The following is a 14898-nucleotide window of genomic DNA, read 5'->3' as shown; positions in this document are numbered from 1 at the left end:
CATGTTAAAGTAGTGATGAGTCTTTGTGCCTCGTATGAGGTCCCATATGAAAATGTTGCCATCATGACCTGCAGACAGCATGACACGGGGATCGTATGGGTGTGGCTCCAGCACAAACACCTCTGCCTCATGGCCCTGGCAGGAATGAAGAACATTACAGTCTGCCCCACAGCAACAGTATCCCCTCAAGCATCAGTCTTAAAAAACGTCTTTTATTTTTAATTTAATAAATTTTTAATTATATTTAAATTATCCAACATTAGTTGTTTGAGTACATATTTTTCTAACCAGATGTCTTCAGACCCCTACTAAGATGTCATTTCTATGTCTACAGTCCTTTAGTAGCAGGGCACACCCTCATGCGAAGTCAAAATTTCAATCTTCATGACTGTTTTGAATAACAAACTTGATTTAAACATAGAGTGGTACTGCATAATCGGATCCCGTACAGCAGTCCATAATAATCAGATGGCCACTGTGCCATTGTGGTCATTTGCATGTTAGATGTGCTAACCCAGTGCAAGAAATAATGGACGGCACATGTGACTTGTATCCAGTGCAAACTGATACGCGGACTAGTCGCTCTGTTTCACAGCACTATTTTATGTAGTTTTTGAACAAATAATTATATGCTTTTATAAAAAAAAAAAAAAAAAAAAAAAAAAAAAGTAATAATAATAATAAAAACCCTTGCCTTAACAAACCCTCATATTTACCATCCTTAGCTTTAATTCCATATAAACATTTATTTCTGTAGGTTTGGGGTTTTTTTCACCTTCAACACATGCAAAAGCTGCCCTGTGTAGGAGTTCCACACTTTGAGGAGATGATTGTTGACAGCAGTGAGAACTGTGTTGTCATGACGATCCCATGACACCATGGTGACCTTGGGTTTGAAGAAGCTCTCTTCTTCCGCAGGCACAGTTCTGCAATCGGCAAAGATTAAAATAGTAGTGATAAAGCTTATGAAGCAAGGGCTAATATCAACAGACTGCTACTAAGGAATATCATCTTATTTCACCATAATATCTTACAAAAACATTCTGTTTAAGCCAACTATTAAAAATTATAGTAATTACAAAAGAGATACATTTTAATGAGCTGTATGAAAACAGCTTTTCAACAAATAACACAATGTTATTCATGACATACAAGAGTATATTCACGAATAAGAGAGTGAAGAACGTTGTTTTGTTTAAATAATATAGTTGTCAAAACTGATATGATAAAATTGTGATTCGGGGGACTCGTACCCTGGCAAAGTGGCGGACATCTCCAGCAAAATGCTCCTCCACTGATGTCTCTGATGCAGCCTCCAGATGCGAGCGGTGCCGTCACGACTGCCACTTACAAACCTGAGAGATAATATGCAGTGAATAGGATGTCACTTTACAACACCATCATTTAGGTGTCTTTAGTGTCTGGGTTATGGAGCAATTCATAAAAAAATTTAAGCACATCTATAAGTCCAGTACATTTTCCTACAGGCCTACAGTTACAGTGCTGTGAAAAAGTATTTACCCCTCCCCCCCACACTGAATCCTTCTGCTTTTGTGTACATCTAATACTAAATTGCATCAGAAATTAAAACAAAATCTAAGATAAAATAAAGGCAACCTGAGTGAACACAAAATAGAATTTTTAAATGACAGTTATTTATTGAAGCAAAAAAGTTATCCAATACCAACTGGGCCTGTGTGAAATTGTATTTGCCCCTGTAGTTACTAATTCCCCACATCTATAAAACTGCACTCATAATGGGGTTCAGCTGGACCAGATGCAACCAGGCCTGATTACTGCAAACCCTGTTCAATTAAATCAACACTTTAATAGAACTTTTTCAACAACATGAAATTCCATGAAATGAAATTCCAGAAACAATGAGGAAGAAGGTGAATGAAATACATCAGTGTGGGAAGGGTTACAAAGCTATTCCAAAGGCTCTGGGCCTCCAAAGAACCACAGTGAGAGCCGTTATCGCCAAATGGAAAAACTCTGCACAGTATTAAACCTTCCCAGAAGTGGCCGACCTTCCAAAATCCCCCCCAAGAGCACAGCAACTACTCATCCAGCAAGTCACAAAAGAGCCAAGGACAACATCAAAGGAACTACAGGCCTCTCTTGCATCACTGTTCATGACTCCACTATCAGAAAGACACTGGGCAAAAATGGCAACCATGAAAGAGTGGCGAGGCAAAAACCACTGCTAACCCAGAAGAACGTTAAAAGCTCATCTGAATTTGCCAAAACACACACTGATGATCTCAAACCTTTTGGGAGAATGTTCTGTGGACTGAGGATTCTATAGTGGAACTGTTTGGAAGACAGGAGTCCCATTACATCTGGTGTAAACCATACATAGGATTCCACAAAGAGAACATAATACCTATGGTCAAGCATGGTGGTGGAAGTGTGATGGTGTGGGGATGCTCTGCTGCTTCAGGGCCTGGGAAACACAAATTCTGCCATCTACCAGAAAATCCTAAAGGGGAACGTCCGGTCTTCAGTACCCAAGGTGCAACTCAAGAGCAACTGGACAATGCAGCAAGACATCAAAAGCATACATTGAGGGAAAAAAGTATTTGATCCCCTGCTGATTTTGTACGTTTGCCCACTGACAAAGAAATGATCAGTCTATAATTTTAATGGTAGATTTACTTGAACAGTGAGACAGAATAACAACAAGAAAAAACGCATGTCAAAAATGTTATAAATTGATTTGCATTTTAATGAGGGAAATAAGTATTTGACCCCCTCTCAATCAGAAAGATTTCTGGCTCCCAGGTGTCTTTTATACAGGTAATGAGCTGATTAGGAGCACACTCTTAAAGGGAGTGCTTATAATCTCAGCTTGTTACCTGTATAAAAGACACCTGTCCACAGAAGCAATCAATCAATCAGATTCCAAACTCTCCACCATGGCCAAGACCAAAGAGCTCTCCAAGGATGTCAGGGACAAGATTGTAGACCTACACAAGTCTGGAATGGGCTACAAGACCATTGCCAAGCAGCTTGGTGAGAAGGTGACAACAGTTGGTGCGATTATTCGTAAATGGAAGAAACACAAAAGAACTGTCAATCTCCCTCGGCCTGGGGCTCCATGCAAGATCTCACCTCGTGGAGTTGCAATGATCATGAGAACAGTGAGGAATCAGCCCAGAACTACACAGGAGGATCTTGTCAATGATCTCAAGGCAGCTGGGACCATAGTCACCAAGAAAACAATTAGTAACACACTACGCCGTGAAGGACTGAAATTCTGCAAGGCCCCCCTGCTCAAGAAAGCACATATACATCCCCGTCTGAAGTTTGCCAATGAACATCTGAATGATTCAGAGGACAACTGGGTGAAAGTGTTGTGGTCAGATAAGACCAAAATGGAGCTCTTTGGCATCAACTCAACTCGCTGTGTTTGGAGGAGGAGGAATGCTGCCTATGACCCCATGAATACCATCCCCACCGTCAAACATGGAGGTGGAAACATTATGCTTTGGGGGTGTTTTTCTGCTAAGGGGACAGGACAACTTCACCACATCAAAGGGACGATGGACGGGGCCATGTACCGTCAAATCTTGGGTGAGAACCTCCTTCCCTCAGCCAGGGCATTGAAAATGGGTCGTGGATGGGTATTCCAGCATGACAACGACCCAAAACACACGGCCAAGAAAACAAAGGAGTGGCTCAAGAAGAAGCACATTAAGGTCCTGGAGTGGCCTAGCCAGTCTCCAGACCTTAATCCCATAGAAAATTTGTGGAGGGAGCTGAAGGTTTGAGTTGCTAAACGTCAGCCTCGAAACCTTAATGACTTGGAGAAGATCTGCAAAGAGGAGTGGGACAAAATCCCTCCTGAGATGTGTGCAAACCTGGTGGCCAACTACAAGAAACATCTCACCTCTGTGAATACCAACAAGGGTTTTGCCACCAAGTACTAAGTCATGTTTTGCAGAGGGGTCAAATACTTATTTCCTTCATTAAAATGCAAATCAATTTATTGAAATGCGTTTTTCTGGATTGTTTTTTTGTTGATATTCTGTCTCTCACTGTTCAAATAAATCTACCATTAAAATTATAGAATGATCATTTCTTTGTCAGTGGGCAAACATACAAAATCAGCAGGGGATCAAATACTTTTTTCCCCCTCACTGTAGGAGTAAATCCTAGTCCTAGAAGTAAGTGAAAGACTGATCTACAGTTATCAGAAGCGTGTGTTTGCAGTTATTGCTGCTAAAGGTAGCCCAACCAGATTTTAATTTTAAGGGGGCAATTAGTTTTTCACATTGGTGAGAGGTGGTGGATAACTTGTTTTTTATGCTTCATTAAAAAAAAAAAAAAAAAAAAAAAAAAAAAAAAAAAAAACTGTATTGTGTGTTCAGTCAGGTTGCCTTTGTTTTGTGTTGTATTTCGCTTGAAGATCCAAAACTATTCAGTATGAGATGTTTAGCCAAAGTAGGCTTTCTGATTACATAGTTACACTGGATGGTCTCTCTTTCATCATGTACAACAGTAAAAGACCTTGGTGTGATGATTTACTCCAACCATTCATTTGACGCTCATGTCGATAATATTACTAGGACAGCCTTCTTTCATCTCAGAAATATTGCTAAGATAAGAAATATAATGTCACTACATGATGTAGACATATTAGTTCATGCTTTCGTCACCTCGAGATTAGATTACTGTAATGCCTTACTGTCTGGATGTTCCAGTAGGAGCATAAACAAACTCCAGTTAGTCCAGAATGCAGCCGCTAGAGTCCTAACTAGAACCAGAAAGTATGACCACATCACCCCGATCTTATGCACACTGTATTGGCTCCCAGTGAAATCACGCATTAATTATAAAATACTATTATTGACTTATAAAGCACTAAACTGTCTCGTGCCACAGTACCTGAGCGAACTTTTGGTTTTCTATGATCCGCCATGCCTACTTGGATCAAAAGCTGCAGTATATTTGTTGGTACCTGGAATAGTGAAGTCTACAGCAAGGGGGAGAGCTTTCTCTTACAAAACCCCACAGTTATAGAACAGTCTTCCAATTAGTGTTCGTGACTCAGACACAGTCTCAGTGTTAAAGTCTAGGCTTAAAACGTATTCGTTTACTCAAGCTTACCATGAGTAGACTTTCTTTTACGCAAAGCACACACTCTTACCCAACAATCTCTCCGTCTCTTTACCTCCCTCTCCCCTTCTGTCAAGCCATACATGATTTTATGGAGATGCCAGTGATCCTGACCCTGCTCTCCAGACCTGCCTGATCCATTCGGATGCTCTAACTCTGAATGAAGCTCTCGTTACTCCAATTCCACATGGACATTATCACTGTGGTTGCTGGGACTACGGTTGCTGCTATGGCCCTGGGACAGCAATTACCACACGCAGTTTTGCACTCGGGTCTCCTTTGAACAGTGGACTAGTTCAACAAAGACTTTACTTTCACACTATCTGTTTTTACCCAGATGAGGAGGAGTTCCCTTCTGAGTCTGATTCCTCTCAAGGTTTCTTCCTCATTTCATCTTAGGGAGTTTTTCCTCGCCACCGTCACCACCGGCTTGCTCATTAGGGATTAAGCCACACACTTAAAATCTGTATCCTGTGTTTATATATTTATGTAAAGCTGCTTTGAGACAATGCCCCTTATAAAAAGCGCCATACAAATAAAATTGAATATACACAAAAAAAAGGAGAAATCAGATACGTTTGATTAATGTAAATATTTGTTCACAGCACTGTATGTAAATGTGCTGAAATCAGTCAACAACCAGTACTTCACCCCAACGTTCCACATGCACTCAACATCGCCATGAAAGAATCATCACAAACCTGCCTGGAAATCTGAAAATGCCTCTGAACATACAAAACAAAATGAACATACCTCTCTCCTGTATTGCAGAACTGGATGCTGTCGACTTTGTCCTAAAAACGAAAACGTGTCAAAGCGAACATCGCATTCAGTTCAAGCAAATAACAGCAAACGTGACATAGCCGTGTTTAAAAACTAAGCTCTTACTGTGTGTGAATTGAGCTCGGCTATTTTTTCCGGACTCCCACTGCCCAGGTAGTATATCCTGATTACATCATCGGTGCTTCCTGTAGCTAGGAACATGCCTCCTGTATCAGATAAGAGCAATTATATCAGTTACATTATATTGTTTCAAACTGAATTCAAGATGCTTAGTTAAAAAGGAGTTGACGCTGTTGAGACTTTGCAGGTTAGATATGAATTCACTTCAATGAATTTCACATTTTTAAAAATTCAGTTGATAAGAATCAGGAAAAAATTTATAAATTACAAAGAAATAAACCACTGTGGATATAATAATGTCTTTGAGGTCAAGGTTACACTGACTTCTGTATCATTGTTCATTTTTTCCCCACCACAATTGAGGGGAAAAAAACTAAACAAAAACCAGGTGCTCAATGAGCGACATTTCAGAACAAATGGAAAAGAAATTTACCCCAAATTACTTGTAATGCAATCTCTTAAGTCCACTGGCTATGAAATCTGTTCCTGAATCCTCTGGTCTCTACTATTAGGTGTGGCTCCTATTTGGCTGAATGGAAAATTTGCAGCCACAATGGTTATTTTCCAGGAGCACTCGGCCGTTTAGCCTTACCTGGGCTGAATGAGGAACACACCATCTGAACACCGGGTCTTGGCCTTTCTGTGAACTTCAAGGGTCGATCACTAAAAGAGAAACAGGAGAGAACAGGATTTTATAGAACGTATATACCAGGGGTACTCAGCTAAAAGGTCCAGCTTAGGTTTTCTGCGATAGTCGATGTTACACGGTGTTCAGCCACACACCGATTACATCATCTGCCCAACACGGCACTGCCCCCACTGTCGTTTTTCTTTTTTTTTTTTTTATAGCAATAAAAATCTTATAGTTCAGTTAGAGAACGGATGTTACAATTAAAGACTGAACGTGTCTGCTTCAGCATGAGCCGAATGAGTTCAGCATGAGCCGAATGAGTCAGAGTCGCAGCACAACTTTTTCATAGCCGACAGAACAGCAGTGGGCACTGGTGAAGGTAGACGAGGAGGTGTTGGCATCTATGTAAACAAAGGTTGGTGTACATACACTGTCGTTATCGAGACACATTGCTCTGTTGATGAGGAGTACCTCATTATTAAGTGTAGACCCTTCTATCTACCGTGCGATTTTACACATGCCGTTACCGCTGCTGTGTACGTCTCCCTGGAGGCTAATCCTAAACTAGCCATGAAAGAACTTGGGGCAAACAGAACATCCAAACGGTGCCTTTGTTATTGCTGGCGATTTCAATCACGCCAACCTAAGGATTGCACTTCGCTGATAATTGCTTCCAGATAACCTCGGCAACCACAAATGGCTCGACTATGGAGTATGCGCAGAATGAATTTTTGTCACCGCTTTATGTGTTAACAAATGCTGGAAGTTGAGGTGGGCGGTGAACCAATCATTCGCAAATTTTTTCCAACAATGTCTCCTGTCCCAGGAAAGGTGATACTACTTTGGATCATGTCTACACTAATGTGACTGAAGCTTCTAAAGCCATCATCCTCCCCTCACCTATCCCTGCTGCTACTCCCGAAGTAAACCCCTATTGTGAAATGTGTTAAAGCCTATGTTTATAGTGTGTACATATACATTTTTATACATTTATAATAATAATAATAATAATAATAATAATAATAATATATTCTTCTTAATTTACATTTATATGTACACAATTATAGGAAATTATGATTAATCTAATATATGTAGTATATGTAACAGGGCATGCAGTTACTTTTAAGGGGGGGGGGGGGGGGGGGGGGGCAGTAGTCAATTTATTTCATTGGACTTAAAAATCTTACAATAAAAAAAAAAAAAAAAAAATTCAGCTATAAAAATTTTACAATTCCTCACACTTTACCCGATTTTTAGTGAGTCGGCACAGGCCGCTGAGAGATGACAGTTACCCGCCCTCCTCATCCTCCCCGGCCTTGCCACACCCATTCCTCTCCCTTCTTCTCACATCCACCCATGCCCACTTAAGTTGCATTTTCCAAAAAGATTCTGAGGTAGACTTGAGCTGAAAGAGGTGGGTTTCATGACCCTTTAAACCATTAATACTTGGTCCATGGCTATGTTTTGTTTTGCAGTTGCGCTTCAAGTTACTACTTCTGACTACTGCCCAGAACTCTGAATGCATTTGACATGCATTTTAAGCTTAAAGCAGGGAAAACAAACGCATACTTTTTTCTTCCTCATCACCATCATCTTAATTTTGAACAAGCTACTCAGTTGATCAGAGGGGGTAAAATAAATTGTTAAAATTTATGAAAGTCTAAAACACTCTTGCCTTTTCTTTTTAAACAGAAGAACATATATTACACTTGACCCTTCTTCCCATTCTCGATGAGCTTCATGCAACTAGCTCAAAAAAGGACCTGTTACAGAAGCCCTGATGTCACATATTTAAAAGATTAGAGTCAGTAAATTACGCTGAATTTTAAGTGCTCTGTTTAATCCGGAGCCACTTCATGTAGCGGCCCCTGATCTACACACCTAGGATACATTTGTACTACTTTGTAAGCTCTGTTAAAGCTCGGTCTACCATTTATAAGAGGAATTAGTGCACTTACGTGAAATTGATGTTCTTTACATCCCACTGCCAGAAGCAGACAGTTGCATCAGTTCCTGTAGAGACCATGTACCTTTTGGAGCCCTTGGCAAATGGAGAAAACTAAGGGGACAAGACACGAGGGTCAAATCAAGCCGTTTAAACAAAGCAGTAGTAATCGGTACCATAGCATACCTGTAAAGAGGTAATAGATCCACTGTGACCCTGCAGCACCGCCACTGGGGCACAGGTACGAAGGCACCAGACTCTGATGGTTTTGTCGCAGCTCCCCGCTGCAATGAGAGTGTTCTCCAAGTTGACGGCGAGGTCTGAGATCTCGGCATGGTGTCCTCGCAGAGTAGAGTGGAGCCTCCCGTCAAAAGAGGACCAAATTTTTACCAAGGCATCATCTGAACCCTGAAGAGGAGAGACAATGAGCTTAATCATTCTTCAGGCCAGAGCAACGAGCAGCTACACCCTGAGATTCAAAGCGTCATGAAACACAATGTTTTCTGAGATTTTAACCGAGGTGTTCTTATAAAAGACAATCTTAGCATCCGTTAATTTTAATTGTACGAGAAAACTGGTTAATTTTGAGCTTTTCCGCTATTTTAATCTTCCGGGTTTAAAATCTCATCGTGTCACACGTCACAGGCAGTGACGTGGCAATGTACTACAGTACATCGATGACACGTCGGTGTCTCATGTTTAATCATGAGCCTGCGTGTTCTTATCCTTTAAGATGACGTTGTCTCTTAATTATTCATGGCAGCACGTGGTGCTTTCCTACAGATGTAGTAGATGACAGAGGCGTTCAAATGGGTCGCAGGTGTTTGTTTCAGTGGTGCAAGAGTCCAAGTGTGTTTATTTAGGAGAGCTATGAGAATTGGAGAAAGGTGGACTTCGGACTTGCTCACGGAACATCGTGTCTACATGATGATATGGTACTCAGTCCTGAGGACTTTTCCATACCTTCAAATGAGGCATGTGTCTAATTTTTAACCATGACAGTTTTGTTTGACTTTTGAGCTAATTAAATCGCTTACAGTTCTGCGGGCTGTCGCGTGCAAAACTATACAACGAGAGTCCACATTGAATGGAAGAGCCTTCCCCCTCTTAGTCGTGAAAAGCTTGAGCCTATTAGTTAACAAACATGCTGACACTTCTCCCATCCACGCTGCCTCCGGTTTTGTTTTATGTTTTCCTCCACAGTTACGCCAGGGGCTAATGGTTCAAATAGTTAGGGCAAAGTACCTGCACTGTTATCTGTTGTGTCTCCATTTAGCCCTGGGGATTCCGGAGGAGAGAAGTCTTCTGACTTATCTGCAAACTTTGTCACTATCCAACTTTGCGATTCTTCCGAAGGCTCGACCCCCTCTTCCTCCCCTGCCTTTCCCTGCCACGCTCACTCCCCCTCCCCTCTTCACACAGGCATCCAAGCCCATTTAAGTTGCATTTTTCAAAAACACTGAGAGGTAGACTTGAGCTGAAAGAGGGAGGTTTCATGACCCTTTAAAGATCAAGTAGCGCTGGATCAATAATCAATGTAATACAATTCTAGATTCACTTAAAGGACGGATTTAATTAAGTTTCTCATGAGGTTCAAACATTGAGAAAACCCTGATTGAAAATTTTCCACAGTTTTTGTCCTGGATTTTGAGTTGATCGCACCTTTGTCTTATGTCTGACTAATGTGACTTTACAGTTTTCATTTGTAAACAATTTTGCAATTACTATATAACTATCCACCCCCCCCCCCCCTGAAATATGATGGGCCATTTGGCGCAGAGATGACAATCCCGGTTAAGTTCATTTCAGTTGAAAAAACAATATTCATAAAATGTGTCAACGAAGCAAGAAGAAACAGGAAACACTTGAGCGCACTTTTACACTCCCTGTGTATTGAACTGGGTGATCCCCCCCCAAAATGGTGGAACAAACTGGTAGCGTTTCCAGACTTGTTGCATCTTGAACTTAATTGTGCTCGGTCAGACTTTAGATATCTGAAGCATATATTCCATAAGCTGGACTTGATGTGGCCTTTCATTGGAACAGTGTCAAGAGTAGTTTGATGTTTAAACACGATTCCCTCAAGTCGGCTTGCAATTCACCATTCAGCCTGATCAGCTGCTGTGCTGGCTTTACATCAAACCCCAGGCTGCATCTTTAAACTGTTTAGTCCTCGCTCAGGTCCCAGATGAAGGACCAGCAGAGAAAAAGCAGGCTACAGCACCAGAACCCACATGATACACATGAGCATCACTAATGACAAGAGAAATTATCAGTCATTCCACAAGCAATGCTTCTCAAAAGGTGAAGTCAAGAGTAAAACTTCCACAGCTGAAGAAAAAGTCCTCACCGTGAAAATCCTGGATCCTGTTCGGTCAAAGGCGATGCAGTAAACGGCCGAGAGATGTCCCAGAATCCTCTTGTGCATTTTGATGCTCTGATATATACTGACAGGATGGACAAAGCTGAAACGCTGAGTGCCTGTCAATTCCCTGCCTCTGCACACCTCCACTACACGCGCACACACACACACACACAAAATTCAGCAATACAGTAGAGCCGCACAGAGAGGAAAAAACATGCAGGTTTCTATTCATATGGACTAAACGCTGCATATGTGAAAGCACCCTGTCTGCATATAACTATTAAAAAAAAAAAAATGACCCAGTGAAACAGAGGTGGCACCCTACCCAGATTTGGGGCATCCCTGCAGCTCAAAGGCCTCTCTGGTGGTCTTCCTCGATGAAGTGCGGCAAAAGTCGAGCTTTTCCATCGGCTACGGCTACAATCTGTTCCACATGAAGAGATAACAGTGGGTAAGAACAATTCTTGTATTCCAGAAAGGTCAAACGGTTTAAATGTTAATACTACCCCACCTTTAGCTGTACGAAGTAAGGAGTGTCTCCCTGTTCCCAGTAGAGAATGCACCCCAGGCAAACCAGATGGCACCTGCTTGTCAAGGATTGGACCGATCTGCTTACATATCTGCAGCAAGTGGTCTGGTGCAATATGCTTGTTGGCAGCGATCTGACGGCGAGAAAAAAAAAATAAAAATTATATATATATATATATATATATATATATATATATATATATATATATATATATATATATATATATATATATATATATATATATATATCACGTGACACAGATGTCAGTCAAATGCAACAGAAGCTCCCTTATGAGAACAACTTGATCTGATAGGCTCATTTAAATAATCCATTCATTCATCTTCAGCAACCGCTTTATCCCGAGTCACAGTGGATCCAGAGCTAATCCCAGGAACTGGGTGTGAGATTATTGCTAGTCGAAACGCACATTAAAAGATGTTCATATCCAAAGAGACGAACAAAATAATGTACAGACTATGCATGAAATGGTCCTGTTTACACAAGTGTGTTTTCATTTTACAACGCATAACTTCTGTTAAGGTCACGCCTGTCATCTACACTACTCCAGCGTTTTCGAGAAGACTTTTGGAAACGTCGAAGACCCCGTATTAATTTGAAAACTCTGGGCTCATGTTTCAGTGTAAACAGACCACAACGAAGGCCTGGCTTCCCAAAATCGCCCCCTGACTTGGGTCTTCTGGATTATTGCGTATTCTTCCTTGATTCGTTGAGCCCCTACCATATAACCATTACACTACCTTGATCGCATACACAACACCACAGAGACTGAACCGCGAGCTTTGCTGGTTTTGTTGTCAATCTTAGATTCTGTATTTTATAATACTGCAGCTGCCTACATGCGCAAGAGGCGAGCTATGATTAGAGCAATCCTACATGTAAGCCCTACACGGAACGCCAGTTTGTTGTGCCTGCCGGTGACTACAACCAACTTCCTGTTTACACTTGTATGAGCATGCCCAGTTTGTATGAATGGTCACGTGACATGCATTTTCAGTCATGTAGTGTGGACGGAGATCGTTTCTGAAACGCAGCAGAAACGCAAGTGTGGACGAGGATTGTTTTCGTTTTAAAACGCATGACTAAACAGGGCCTTAGTCCTTGAGTCGGTCTAGCTCTCTCACCTCTTCATCTGTACGTGCTGCTTAAACGGATAAGGTCCTAAAGCTCCAACTGTCATACCAATACCACCATCAAGCTCGTCAATGGCACCAGTTGCTAACTAGCCATGCAGAGTCTGTCAAGTAACTCAGAGCAATCGCTTCATATATCTACACTTCATTCTGAAGCGTTGAGCGAAATGTTCACTGTATACACTGGATTTCTCATTAACGATACCTTGAACATTACTGGAAACTGGAGAGTGAGGAAAAGAAGCTCTTGCCCGTTTGTATTTAGGAGATAACATCAAAATCTGCCCATTATCTCTTATAGCCAAGATCTTTAAACATCATCGCAGCTATGTCCTCCTGCGGTGTCAACATGACACACAAACACCAACACCTGCACCATTAAACACATTACAAACATCTTTATGTCACTGTGTTTAATGTGTTTCAGGGCGGAGGTTTCATGTAATCCACCTGTTAAGGGATTACCAAAGATTCCTATGTTCATGAACCATGTTTATTTTGCAGCTCAGAAACACTATAAGCGACAAATCAAATAAAGAAATAAATACTCTGTTATTTAAAAGAACCATGTCTGAAAAGGAAGTGGTTTGAAAGTGGAGCGTTTATGTAAATCAGAACCGCGCGTCAACCAATCAGAACGCAGGTACAAAATTAAAAAAATAAAAAGCTAACCGCTACTCGAGGAAGCTGATTGGTCGTGAAAAGGGCGACGTCACGAGAGCTCGGGATTCTCCGCCCTCACTGCAATACGACACTAAATAAGAAGCGAGTCCGGTCAAAAACAAAACAAAACAAAAAAGATAAGTAAAACCTCGGCGCAACGCATGTTAGAAAGCAATGCATACCCCAAAAACAACAGTGTAGCACGCTTTTATAATAAGCACAAATGGCTGCCTAGGCTTCTTCTGGATTAGTTAATCTTTTAGTTAACCAAATCCTGGAGAAATGACCATCATTCAGCAGAAACACACACATGGAACAATTAAAGGCAACAGATAAAAACATACCAAGTCTTCATACGATCTGGGATGTTCATTTCCTTCCCAGTCCACTCTACGGGGAAGAAGCTGCCGAGAACAGAAACCCGTTCGGAAATCAGACAGGACGTCAAATATGATCAAATAATAACTTGATTAAATCACATTATCCAAAATATCCGAACTCGGAGACAGAGAGATGGCTATCAAAAGTGACGAGCGTTAAATCCGCCTCTTAGTGAGCTTCACTCGAATCAGGCTTTGTGTTTATTACGAGCAAAATACACACACGGACACACACACGGACACACACCTGATGTTCCTCCAGTTCACTCACGAGAACCTGCAACAGATCACAAGTGATGTGTAATGAGCACTCTGAACCAAAACACAGCATTTTAGACACAACATATAGAAATATAACCGAGTGGTAAATACACAGCTCTCACCTCGGCCGCTCTCTGACAAGGACCGGTTGTTAAAAAGCGAGAAATTAGATAATAAAGCTCTGCAAAAAAGGAGGAAACGCGAAAGAGAAAAAAAGAATGAAAATGTGGTTTAAATGTAAGAAACGGCGGCGCTAACACTTCAAAACATTAAACGTTACTTTTCTTGTGCCTTACCCGATTCAAGGAGCGAAAGACTCCCTCTTTTGTCCATTCTGTCAGCCATAAGTTAGCTGACGTACTACTCTTGAAACTTATTTGACGTCTTGTTATCCGCTGATATATTTATTTAATTCTGACTGCACGGTTCGGGTCCCCTTGGTGTTCGCTCCCGCTTTCCGTTCAGCCAGTTTTCAGTCGCCATTGGAAGTGCGAGGCCTCGGCTTACAGAGCAACTTCCGCTCCGACCAGAGGAAATGGGGGGTTGGGGGAAGTAAAAAAAAAAAAAAAGTCTCCCTGTCAAACAAAGGGGGTGGAAATATCATCGACAACTGTCAAACATATCGAGTTTTTGTATCTACTCGTTTATAAAAGTCGAACAGATATTATTATGTTTAGGGGCTTCCTAAGGAATGGATTTTTTTACGCGTCTCGCGCTTGCTCGCGTGAGCTTGCCGATGACGTCAGCAGCTCGTGCTCTTGCTTTTGCAGCTGAACCTGCCCTTCGTGTATTTCTGAAGTAAATACACTTGATTTGTAAAATAATTCCAACAAATAAACCATGTATTTGTTTCATTTATTTATCAAACTAAAAATAACGACACCATTTGTAAACAAATTCCCACTCAAAAATGGTGACGTAAACGAATAACCTAATAATGTTCTAGAAA

General features: G+C 41.3%; 1 protein-coding gene across 3 annotated transcripts in view; it reads right to left on the bottom strand.

Moving 5' to 3' along the window:
- brwd1 (bromodomain and WD repeat domain containing 1) overlaps positions 1–14510 on the bottom strand; it is a 36188-nt gene extending 21678 nt beyond the window's left edge. For 2 of the 3 annotated variants that reach the window (XM_017495963.3, XM_017495965.3), the window contains exons 1-15: positions 14246–14510; positions 14072–14130; positions 13936–13965; positions 13653–13712; positions 11477–11627; positions 11291–11389; positions 10951–11111; positions 8787–9008; positions 8614–8714; positions 6617–6687; positions 6010–6110; positions 5875–5915; positions 1254–1355; positions 776–926; positions 1–135 (exon numbers count right to left, since the gene is read on the bottom strand). In XM_017495963.3, the coding sequence (XP_017351452.2) occupies positions 1–135; positions 776–926; positions 1254–1355; positions 5875–5915; positions 6010–6110; positions 6617–6687; positions 8614–8714; positions 8787–9008; positions 10951–11111; positions 11291–11389; positions 11477–11627; positions 13653–13712; positions 13936–13965; positions 14072–14130; positions 14246–14294 (1533 nt within the window). In that variant the 5' untranslated portion in view covers positions 14295–14510. Of the gene's footprint in view, positions 136–775; positions 927–1253; positions 1356–5874; positions 5916–6009; positions 6111–6616; positions 6688–8613; positions 8715–8786; positions 9009–10950; positions 11112–11290; positions 11390–11476; positions 11628–13652; positions 13713–13935; positions 13966–14071; positions 14131–14245 lie in introns of those variants that run through there. The other variant, XM_047162497.2, reaches the window with a different exon arrangement.
- Positions 14511–14898: the final 388 nt, after the last annotated feature.

This window comes from Ictalurus punctatus, chromosome 20 (assembly GCF_001660625.3).
Source record: "Ictalurus punctatus breed USDA103 chromosome 20, Coco_2.0, whole genome shotgun sequence".
NCBI lineage: Eukaryota > Metazoa > Chordata > Actinopteri > Siluriformes > Ictaluridae > Ictalurus > Ictalurus punctatus.
Note: the sequence above shows the minus strand (reverse complement) of the source record. Positions and strands in the feature narration are given on the sequence as shown.